Source organism: Cervus elaphus, chromosome 32 (assembly GCF_910594005.1).
Source record: "Cervus elaphus chromosome 32, mCerEla1.1, whole genome shotgun sequence".
In the NCBI taxonomy this organism is placed as follows: Eukaryota; Metazoa; Chordata; class Mammalia; order Artiodactyla; family Cervidae; genus Cervus; species Cervus elaphus.
Window position 1 is genome coordinate 10,417,334 of NC_057846.1, and position 12,225 is coordinate 10,429,558.

The window sequence follows — 12,225 nt, forward strand, 5'->3', positions numbered from 1 at the left end:
TGCATGAGCTCACCAGCCTTCCCCACGCTGGCAGCTTTACACCTTGGATACGTCAGGGAGCCTGGTTGTAGGAACCGAATCCGTTCTCTGGGGTGTGGGTGAAACATACCGCAGGCAACAACAGGCACATGGTGGGCGTGGAGGCCGTGATGTGTGGGACCCTCTGCTGGGCCTCCCTGTCCTTTTGGCTCCTAACCACACGTGCCCAAGTGAGAGGGAGCCCAGCGCTAAGAGGCCCCTCTTCTTTCAAAAGGCCTCTGCAGTTACTTCTCTCAGCCAACAGCACTGTTAGCAAAGCCCTAAAACCTGAAGTTTCCTTCAGGCCACATGTAATTTGCATTCGAATCCGCCCTTCAGTGGGTGATGGGGGCTGTGCACGAGATTGGAGAGACCCTCTTGGAATCCTGAGTAACCGTCTGATCGCCAGCATCTGATTGCTGGCTGAGTCGTTAGGCAGTCAGTTAACCAGGCAGATAAGCAACCGCGATTCTTCTCAGGCATCAGATGGCTGCGAATTGCATTAGCAATTCCAACCGCCACCTGGAGCATCGTCCATGACCCAGTGGATCTGGTTTAAAAGGAAAATCTGCTCATCAGATTGCTTTCATAGGCAGATTTATTCAAAGAGACAGATGGATTTAAATAGCAATATTTAACAATATTGCTTATTTATATTAAAAGTAATATTTGATTAACAGTAATTAAAATATTAATATTTAAGAGACTTAAATTTTACTTGTAGTTACTTGCTAAATGCCCCCTTGCATGCTCGGTTGTGTCCGACTCTCTGTGACCCCGTGGACTGTAGCCCACCAGGTTCCTCTCTCCCTGGAATTCTCCAGGCAAGGATACTGGAATGGGTTGCCATGCCCTCCTCCAGGGGATCTTCCCAACCCAGGGATCGAACCCAGGTCTCCCTCGTTGCAGGCAGGTTCTTTACCACTGAGGCACCAGGGACGTCCTTGCTAATGCATAAATAGGAAGTTTTTGCCTGAACGTCTGTAAAGGACTGTGATAAACACAGATGTGAGACCTGGAGCGCCCCAGGCCCCACCCCTCCCCAGACTGCTGGTGTTCGGGGAGCTGGGAGCCCCAGCCCTCCCGCAGACTCCTGCTGACTGCACTGCACTTCCTGGGGATCCTCCCCGGCCAGATCAGAGGCAGGGAAGTGGAAGAGTTTGTCTGTAGCTGCTGCTGTAGGAATAAGATTTAAAAGAACAGAGGGGAGAAATAAATGCTCACAGGCTCTTTTTATTTTCTCCACCAGAAGCTAGAGAAATTTGGAGCTGAACAAAAGCGTTTTATTTTATTTTCACCTTTGGTTTGTACAGAATACATAGTTAACTTTAGAGGAAGTTCTTTTTATGTTTTTAAGTAGGTCAAAGCAGACAACAGAATTGAAAGAAAATTCTGATTCATTTTATTCTTTGAAAGAGCTTGTTTTGGTGTTTCCTCCATTGGCAGACACAGCATCTAAGGTCAGAGTTTTAATGAATGTCACACTGACGAGGTGGGTGGCGTGCAGCTGGTCAGCTCAGGATCGGATGGCCCCCTTGTCGCGCCCTGCCCTGAGTTCCAGGGACACAAGGTGGATGGTGGCTGCCTGGCCCTGGTGGGAGGACAGATGGGGGCAGCTGCCTCTGTCACACCTGGAACGTGGGCCTGGGCCCCTCCAGTGCAGCCCCCTGCAGCATCACACAGCCCAGGACCAGCACCAGCTCTGGTCCCCTTCTCCCGTCCTGGGCCCTGCCTCTCCCCCTGCCTCCTTCACTTTCCGTCCCTCCTTCCTCTCTCTGTTGTTTCTGCCCGACTGGTGGTCCAGACCCGCGGGGTCCCTCCAGTCTCCCCCTGTGTCTGTGTTGGCTGTGCTGCAGTGTCTTGTCTGGGGTCTGCTGGGGGAAGAGCTCCCACCCTGACACTCTGGGAGCTGTCGGAGGAGATGAGCAGAGGACATGGAGCCTGAGGGTCACCGTGGGCATGGAGGCTTCCCCAGGCTGGAAGGGCATTTCAGCCTTGCCCCCAGCACCCAGCCTCTGCCAAGGTCTGCCCGTCCCAGCCCCGGGCACGCAGCCTGCCCCACCGTCCTTCACAGGACAGGGCTCCAAACACTGTGGGTCGTGAGCAGCCTGCCTCCGGGTCACTCATGAAGCTGATGAGGCCCCCTGGCCCCCAGCTCGAGTGCACACAGAAATGCAGCCTACGCCGCCGCCTTTCCCAGTGTTCTTCACACAGTGCGTTCTGTGCCGAGGGCGGCGGGCGTGCCAGCTCACGAGTCAGCTCCTCTGACTTCCCACCGCGAACGTTCAGTCACACACAGGCCCTGCCATTCTTAACTGGTGAACGAGAATGAAGTAGAATGTTCACCCACACAATATTACACGTTTCTGTAGTGACTGACGGTTTCCCAAGGGCCTTTCTTACACTCTCTCAAATCTAACCACAGCGTCTGATGTATACGCGATCAATGAGGCAGAGAGATTTACCAGGCTCACGGCTGGCAAATGCTCAAACCCCAGCATCTGTCAATGAAGAATTTATTTCAGCAACATTTCTCAAACACCTGCCTGTCACAGGCCCGAGACCAAACCAGCACCTGATGGATAGGCAGTGAGCGGTCGCAGCCTCCCGGGTCGGTCCACGTGCTGGACACCCGTCACTCCCGTCGGCCCTGCCCCCGTGTGCTGGAATAGGGGGACAAAGTCCGGACAGAGGTGGGGTCACTTCAGACAGGGTGTGGAGGAGTCAGTCTCAGAGCTGACCCACGCCCTCATCTCTTGATCGGAAGTCAGCCTTTACGTCTGACCATGTGGGAGCACCCAAGGCCAGAGACCTTTGAAGTACTTGAGGCAGAAACCAGAAAAGGCCCGTTTGGTAAAGATGGATGGTTTTCCTAAACCGCACCTGGAAGGCTGACTGCACGTTATGCTCAGACTTTGCGCTGCGTGGATAGGCGGCACCCCAGCTCCCACGTCGTTCAAGGCTCAATTGCACAGGCTTGTGTCTGTGTATAAAGCTTCCAAACGCTAATAAAACAGAGAAATAAAAGGAAGGTCACTTGTAATAAGAACATGAATCTTAATATAAAATCGCCTGGGCCCTGACAGACATGTCCAGAGGGAAGTGGAGTGTTCGGGAGCTCGTTTCTGAGTGGAGACTTGCTGCTAATCTGGACCGGAGGAGGGAGTCTCAGAGACCCACCTGCAGGCTGCTCTGACCCTCCAGGTGGAGCACCATAGTTCCCTCCATCAGTGACACCGTGCAGAGGAAACCAAGAGCACTTTGGTTTACATACAGAAAAGAGCTCGGGTCGTCGTAGACATGAAGGCAAATGCTAGGATCGCACAGGACGGGAGCCAGCCCTCCAGGGGGTGGGGTCGCACAAGACAGCAGCCAGTCCTCCAGCGGGTGGAGTTGCGTCCTGCTTCTTGGCCCCCAGGGTGCTGGCCACATCCCTCCAGTGTGTGGCATCAAGGCTGCCCCAGACACATGTCTGGGCTGCCCTCAAGGGCACCCCCTCGGACCCATGGTCTTGCACTGTGACAGCCTAGAACTGGGAAGCCCAGCTATCTTGCTCTGTTATATTCCCAGGGCAAGTGTGCCTGGCGTGCATTTAAAACAAAACAACAAAATTTTGGACTGAATGGAGAAGACATGTCCCCACATGGACACCTAGTGTTTGATGGCATTTTCTTCCTTGGTTTCAGCATCTGGAAGAGAATATTATTACAAAACCCCAGCCCTTGTCCCTTTGCCATGCTGCTTGAAGGGAAGAAAGGACATTTTAATCTGCAGCCTGAAGTCTCCTTCAAGCAACAAGCAGGAGATACTGAAATCTACACTCACCTCGACCTTAGGAAGATGCCTATTCAGAAACTGTAAATGTCACTAACTGCTATAAGCAAGTAGGAAATAAGAGTAATAATTATCTCTAAATGCAGCACAGATTGTGCATGGATTTGCGGAGGCTGTGGATACCGTGAAAAGAAGTTTATTCGTTCATGAAAGCACTTGATGTTTTGGGGTCCATGCTGGCCGCCCTCACACCTGCCGCTGCAGGTTTGTGGCCCTGTAGTGTGCTGGAGAAGGTGTTCTTTACTGAGGCATGGTGGCGTTTCCGGGTCACTCCCCGTTCTTCTGACAGTCTGCAGACATATGCTTCGGAATCAGTATTGCAACCACTCTTAACTCTGGTTTACTCTCCTTCTGTATTGAAATCTCGTCTGTCAAAGACTGCGAAATTGGCAGCTTCAATCAGAAACAAAAATATACAAGCTGATCTCATTTGTTAGTTAATTCACAAGCTGCTGGAAAAAAAAATCTTTACTTTGTATTTTTTTTTACAGAAGCATGTTTTTTGATTCACAAAAATTCTATAAGCTGCCAGCGGGAATGCATCTTCCCTGGCACATGGCTCCTCCCCATCCGCCTCCCGCCAGCTTCCTTGGAGCACCTGCTGGACAGCTGAGCCCCTCATCTCTCCGGGGTGCTGGCGGGGGAGCCAGAGCCTCTGTGAGCCTCTCTTGTGCCTTCTGCTCAAGTCCCAGTGAGCTAGAGCCCCCAGCCTCACCTCCAGGAAGCCTTCCCTGATCACCTCCTCTCTGTCGACAGCTTCCTCTGGTCCTTCCCTGTTTGCCCTCTGCATCTCCTTCTTTGCCCTAATTAAACCATAATTCACGTTATTTTATGCCTGTCTCCTCTACTGAAATGTATTCTCATTTGGGACTAAATTTTCTTAAATTAAAAAAATAAGTTTACTTTTTATTACAATAGTTATTAATATATATATGGTCCATGTAGAAAATTTAGAAAATATAAATATAAAAAAAAATCATTGAAAAGCCCACCGTTACTGTCTCCCAGTGATAATCACACATCCTTCCGGCTGTGTTTCTATGCATGATACAGCATCTCTGTCTTTCAAGGCTTCCCTGGTGGCTCAGCGGTAAAGAATCCCCCTGCCAGTGCAGGAGACAAAGGAGACATGGTTCAATTCCTGGGTCGGGAAGATCCCTGGAGGAGGAAATGGCAACCCACTCCAGTATTCTTACCTGGGAAATCCCATGGACAGAGGAGCCTGGTGGGTACAGTCCATGTGGTCTCAAAACATCGGACGCAACTGAACATGCATGCACACACACACACTTCTGCCTTTAAGGTATAGAAACATGGTGTCCACACCTTAAACACTGCTCTCCCTCGTGGACATCTCTCCTTGGCTAAACACTAGTTCTGCATATTATCCATGGTATGATTTAGTAGATATGTTCAGCCACCCCATCAGATATTATCAGTTCCCTCCTTTGACCCTAATGATCAGCTCACAGTCCCCGGCACGAATCCTGTTGTCCGGGGATGTTGCTAGGTCAAAGGCACACACAGATCGAGTCTTCCGACTAGTGGCATAAAGCGTGGGCCCGCGTTACTGCTGGGCATGAGGCAGGGGGCAGCCTCTGTCCCACAGCCTTGTCCGTCCTCCAGTTTGTCGGGATTGCTGAAACTGACCCCCGCGAGGAGAGAGGTGAGAGCCTGGATGCACAGAGAAGCCCAGACTTCCCTCGTCCTGATCTCTTCTCCCGAGTGCCCCCACTCCTGTAAACCTGTGTCTGTTGCCCCAGTGACTGTGTTCCCGGCGTTTCTTCCTCCCGCAGTGTCTCTGGCAGCTCTGCACTGCCCTCTGTGGTCTCGTGCCCACCTGCTCCCCGGGGTCACCATCCCCTTGAAAGCCGCTTGGAGATGGGCAGTCAGCACCTGGCTGTAGGGAGCTTGGACATGCTGCCCCCAAGCCCTGCTCTGCGGCTGTGAGTCCCTGGGCCACGCCGCCCTGAGGGTCAGGCCTATGAGGACCCAGAGTCTCAGTCCTGTGAAGCCCCCTCCTCGTCCACATGAGGCTGGCATGTCTCCGTGTCTTTCATGGACCCAGCCTGGCCTGGGGTGGGGGCTGGTTCCACACACAGGCTGCAGGGAGGCTCCGTGGAGCGTCACCGTGGGGCGTGGGAGGCTCGGTGCCTACATGCTCACCCTCACTGAGGGGCGCCCGCTCCCTGCGTGTTGGCGGGGGCCCCAGAAGGGGCATCTGTCCTGCCCTGGGCTGCAGTCTGCAAGATGGAAGATGGAGAAAACGCGCTTTCAGCTGATAACTCTGCCCTCGCGGCCAGCCCTGTGTGTCCCTGGCTGGGACGGTGACGAACGGTCCAGTGGCCCCATCAAAACTGGAGAGATGACAAATGAGCACATCTACAGAACAAACTCACAGACACAGAGAACAGGCTTGCAGTTGCCAAGGGGGCCGGAGGGGTGGGAAGGACTGGGGGTTTGGGGTTAGCAGATGTAAACTAGTGGGTGAACAGCAGGTCCTACTGGATAGCACAGAGAACTATTCAATATCCTGTGATAAACCACAATGGAAAAGAATATGAAAAGCAATGTATACATGTATAACTGAATCACTTTGTTATACAGCAGATATTAACAACGTTGTGAATGAGATGAAGTTCAATTAAAAAAAATTTTTTAAAAAACGTGGAAAGATGGCAAGACTCCTTTTAGAATGAACCCACTCCAGTATTCTTGCCTGGAGAATCCCCATGGACAGAGGAGCCTGGCAGGCTCCATGGGGTCCCTGAGGTCGCAAGGAGTCAGACAGGAGTGAACGACTAAGCACAGCACAGCCAGAGTGTACTTATGTCTCTAAACATTAACCACAGGACAAGCCCCACCTCTGAAGACTTTGTCAACACGGAGCTGTGTCGTCCCCTGTCTCCACGAAGAGCATGGTGGGAGATTCCCACTGGGTCCTTGGGTCCTTGGGCTACAGAGCTCCATGCGATGGTGCCGCGCGTGTGCCCTCACACAGCCCTCTGCACTCGGCCACTGCCTGGGGTGGTTTTGGTTTTTGTCAGCATCACGGCTGGTGGAGCGTGAAGGGACCGCTCCGCCCTGAGCGCCCGTGGTGGAGACACCCCGTGGTGCGTGTGCTCTGTGGGGACCTCGGGTTTCCGGGGGGCGGGTCCTTCCTCCCGCAGCGCAGCCTGCACGCGCGCCGCAGACAGCTCCGGTCTGAGGGCCGGGACTCGGGTCTGGGCGTGGCCTGGGCACGGGCGCGCAGGGCCCCGGCGTGGGGCCATGGCCCCGCCCTGGGCTCAGCCCCCGTGTCGGCTCGCACGGGCCTCAGGGCCGCCTCCTCTGGTTTCCTTCTTCTCCTCCTCCTTTCCTCCTTTCCACACTGGAGACCTCTTAGTCCAGGTTTCTCAACGTTCAACTGCCTTCTTACCACAAGGAAGTAAATCTAAGTGTTAGCAGTGGTTCTTCCAGGTGCTGAGACTACGTTTTTTCCTCATTCTGCTTTTCTAACATTTTCTCACTTTTTCCATAACACTTATCACTTTTATAACAGGAGGAAAAGCAATGATTATATGTGAATGTCCTTTTGGGATTTGAGTGGCAGACCATGAAGAAGCGTGTGGCGTTCGGTGCTGAGTGCCCGAGACCAGCCGAGTCTTTGGGGGCCGCGTCCCCAGGAGGCAGCTGGGGCCCTGACGCCCTGTGTGCTCTCCCCAGGTGCCCCAGGACGAGTGGGGAGGGCGCCCCCTGGGGGGCAGAGACGACGAGATCCCCTGCAGGAGGATGAGGAGCGGGAGTTACATCAAAGCCATGGGCGATGAGGACAGCGGGGACTCGGACTCCAGCCCCAAGACGTCCCCCAAGCTGGCCCTCCGGCCGGAGCCCCTGCTCACATCCATCGGACAGAGGCCGCTGGGAGACCTCCAAACGTAAGCCCCCCGCACTTCCCCCGCCCCAGCCCAGGGCTTCCCTCACAGGAGCCAGCGGTCAACCCAGAAAATCCCAGGATGGAAAATATTAGACTCAATGGCCGTCAATTTAAAGTCCTCTAAAAAACCTTTCAGAACTTTGGTTACACTTACTGCGTAGTATTTAAGGAAATATACTAGGGCGATTTCTATGTCAGGTGTTAATATTTGAGCACCTGTCATAGCCAGTGACCCATCCGTGTCTTCTCAGATCATTCCAGCTATTTATCAGAAGCACGTTTGTGTGTGTGTGAGACAGTCACAGTGGGGAGTTTTCTGTTTACTGTAACTTTACAGGTGCATATGTAGGCAACAAAGTTTTTGCAAGGTAAGAACAGGAACTGGATTAGTTTTACAAATATCACAGAATATGCTTTATATATTTGTCCGAAGATACATTGTGGGGTTTTTAAAATTGAAAAATAGTTGATTTACAATGCTGCGCCAATCTGCTATATAGCAAAGTAATTTAGTTATACACACGTATACGTTCTCTGTTTAAAGTCTTTTCCATTATGGTTTATCCCAGGATATTGGATACAGTTTCCTGTGCTTCTGTTTATCCAGCCTGTCTGCAATAGTTTGCATCCGCTAATCCCAAACTCCCAACCCATCCCCACCCCCACTCCCTCCTGGCAACCACAAGTCTGTTCTGGGTCTGTAAGTCTGTTTCTGTTTCACAGATAAATTCATTTGGGTTATTTTAGATTCCACATGTAAGTGATATCATATGGTGTTTGTCTTTCTCTTTTGCCTTACTTCACATAGTATGATAATCTCTAGGTCCATCCATGTTGCTCAAGTGGCATAATTCCATTCTCTTTCATGGCTGAGAAGTGTTCCATTGCATATATGTACCACATCTCCTTTATCCATTCATCTCTGCATGGACAGACAGGACGATTCCAGGTCTAGGCTATTGTGAATAGCGCTGCAATGAACGTAGGGGTGCATGCTAAGATACATTGTTGATAAATTTAACTAATTTCCAAAATATCAACAGAGGAACTTGGCTATTCAGTTGAATGATGAAAACGCTACTGCAGTTCTTAGCTGTCAGCCTGTGTGTGTTTCTGGTCCTTCCAGCTAAGTCTGGATTCACATGCAAAGAAGCACCTGCTTTTGCCACCACGAGCTGTGGCTTCTCTGGTGTGGAGGTTCAACGAGAGGGTGAAACGGCAGGTCGGCGCTCTTCCTGGGGCATGTGCTACATTCTCCGTATGTGTGTGCAGATTATTCTTTTTGCCCAAATCTGACGCCGCAGTGGATACGTGACATGGAGCGGGTGGTGCCCTGCCCAGATGGTGCCATGCCTTGTAGGACGACTCTACGAATTCACAAAGTCCATGAAACTCCCATAGGAAGTTGCTCTTTGTGTTAAGATACGAAATTTCTCTTGAAAATATGTTACTGGGAGGTACGTCAATTAAGTTGTTATTGCCTGTTAGGATCTTAGCACATCTTGGGATTTTATAGGTTTCAATAACATTTCATTTATTTTCATCTTAAATGACCTCACAAAAGCTCAGTTCTTTCCCTGGGGAGGTTAAAACTGTGCCCACATTATGGAACAAAACCCTGACTCAAAGGGATGAGGTGCCTTGGCCATATAAGGGACCAGGGGTGTGAATGAAAATGGTTATTGTAATCCCACGTTCAGGGAAAGTACTTCACCTGAACAGCAGGAGAGCATGCCAGGGACCACGTGCTTTCTGTGAGAAAGGAGGAGGTGGTTCCAAAGTTGGGTTTAAAATACGGCCGTGAGCAGAAAGTCTGGAATTCAGCAGCTCCCCGGGTGTGTTTCCCTCCAGCACCACAGAACTTCACCAGCGGGAGCTGACTGACAGGCGGATTAAGATTCAAATGATAAACAAAAGAATTAGCGTCTGCTGACCTCCTTCAGGTTTTTATTCTCCTCTTGGTATGCACAGTTAATTCTATTGACGTTAATAATGGTATTCAAGAAGGCAAATAAAATAGCCAGAAATAGCCTGGTAATTATACTTTAGTTCTAACTGGACGGGTTGAAGATGCATTGATATTCTTTTAGCTAAACTATGGTACGGGCATGCTGACCCCTAGGGGTTTCCGCACCTCCTGCCTCACATAAACTCTCCTGTGTGGTGGCCTTGCCCAGCAAGCCTGCTGTGATCTGCCTGGCTGAGACCTGCAAGGGTCTGGGGCTGCCCGTCGTCAGCCCTTTTGAGCCATGTAGTATAAGCCCCCGCTGTGAAGGCTGCTTGACCTCTGGGAACAGTGGTTGTGTTGAGCAGTGTCTTGTCTTCCTGCTGGTACACCCAGAAAGCAGCCGGTCCTGCTGTTCCTAACTGACCTACATGGCAGGGGGTTCTCGCTGTCGCCGTGTGGTGCTCTCTAAGTAGTGCAAGGCGACAGACAGTCTTTTCACTCTGGGAAGAAAGATGAAGCAAAAGCAAACGACCAAAGACTTGCCACACTTGTCTCACTGCCCAGGATTCTCAGGAGCTGTGTTGATGGATCGAGGACAGACTCTGTCCCTCTGTGGGTCAGACCCTGCCCACAGGCAGATGCCACTGAGAACTGTTTTAACTGAAATGTAAATTTCAAGATGCTATGGAATCCAATTTACTAGGTTTTAAATTAGTTTATGTATTAATATATGGAGAGTTTACTTTTTATTATTATGAAAGGTAGACCAACAGATTTAATTTTAGGGTTTTTTTCTGCTTAGTTGAATTGAGAAGTCAACTCTCTAATAAATTTAAACATCTCTGAGTCATTCTCTCAAGAAGGTAGCATTTTAAATTTGCAGAGAAAGGAGAGCTTATGTTACAAATTACTTCACATGTAAAGATAAACTCAGGTGGGGTACAGATATAAACATAAGAATCATGTTTGCGTGTGTGGCTGTATACAGGTGTGTGTATATGTCTATGTGTGTTTATACAGGTGTGTGTATTTGTGTGTGTATATATCTACGTATGTGTATACAGGTGTGTGTATATGTATATGTGTGTATATACAGGTATGTGTATATGTCTGCGTATGTATATATCTACATATGTGTATACAGGTGTGTGTATATGTATATGTGTGTATATACAGGTATGCGTATGTACATGCATATATATGTACATGAATCTGCATATATGAATATTTTACAATCTTGAGTTGGAGAAGGCATATCTCAACCATATTCCACAGTGAGAAACTACAAAATATTGACATATTTTAATTCATAAAACTAAAAACATATTCATGGTAAAGGCCAACAAACAAATGAACAAACTAAAAGTACTGTCACCAAAGTAAGACAGTCATGAAAACCTGGGAAATGCCCCATGATACAGGTGACACGTGCTCACATTCCTAATACAAGGAGACACCTTGCAAATCAGTCAGGAAGAGATGAGCACTGTGGTCATATAAACAGGCAAAGGCCAGAAAAGACGTTCACATACCTCATCAGTGACTGAAAGTCTGAGAGAGCTTTAGCATTCCGCTGAAAACTAAAAATCTAAACTCCCGTCCTAAAGTGTAAAGGTGCAGAAATGCAGTGGTGTTCACTAGTTCCTGCGCATCACTGTAGGAAGCCCCACACGCCCGTCAGCAGGGATCTGGTCCCACAGATGGGTCCACCTGTAAAAGTCACACAGGTAAGATGCTCTTCATTGTTACATCGTCAGTAACAGCAAAGGGCACAGTAATCCAGAGTCCACCGTGATAGTATTGACTGAACAAGAGATATATGCAAGTATTGAAATAGAATATTATTAATAGGATATACTAGAATATTACGCAGCTGTAAAACTGAGGAACACTTCTGTGTGCTAATTGTGGAGCAATCCACATTACATCAACTTTAAAAAGCAAAGTACAGGACATTATTATATAGCTGCCACTTTAAAAAAAAACGTGAGAGACTGAGAATCTTTTTATGTTTATTGTAATTACAGATTCTCTCTTTTTTAACTTTGTTCATGTGTTTGTTGGCTGTGCTGGGTCTTCGCTGCTGTGTGGACTCTCTCCTAGCTGTGGAGAGCAGGGGCTGCTCTTCGTCACAGTGCCCCGGCTTCTCTTGTCAGGGGGCGCAGGCTCCAGGGGCGCGGGCTTCAGGAGTCGTGGCCCCTGGGCTCAGCTGGTGCAGCTCCCGGGCTCTGGAGCGTGGGCTCACCTGTTCTGCAGCCTGTGGGATTGAACCTGTGTCTTCTGCCTTGGCAGGTGGACTCCTCCACTGAGCCACCTGGGAAGACCCGATGCTGCCACTTTTATATGATAAAATGGGAAAATAAGACTAAAAAGCATGTCAGATTATAATACATAAAGAGACAATAGAAGAATAAGATGCTAATAAAAATGTTCACATCTAAGGAGCCAGGAGGAAGTAGGTGTGACAGGGATGGACAGGACACCTCAATATACCTTTTTTTATATATGG

The 12,225-nt window shown here is 49.6% G+C and overlaps 1 protein-coding gene across 1 annotated transcript in view; it reads left to right on the forward strand.

Annotated features, from left to right (window-relative positions):
• The window catches only part of DLGAP2 (DLG associated protein 2), a 587,786-nt gene that overhangs the window by 507,253 nt on the left and 68,308 nt on the right, over positions 1 to 12,225 (forward strand). The window contains exon 8 of the mRNA XM_043893841.1: positions 7,558 to 7,769. Within this exon, the coding sequence (XP_043749776.1) occupies positions 7,558 to 7,769 (212 nt within the window). The remainder of the gene's footprint in view (positions 1 to 7,557; positions 7,770 to 12,225) is intronic.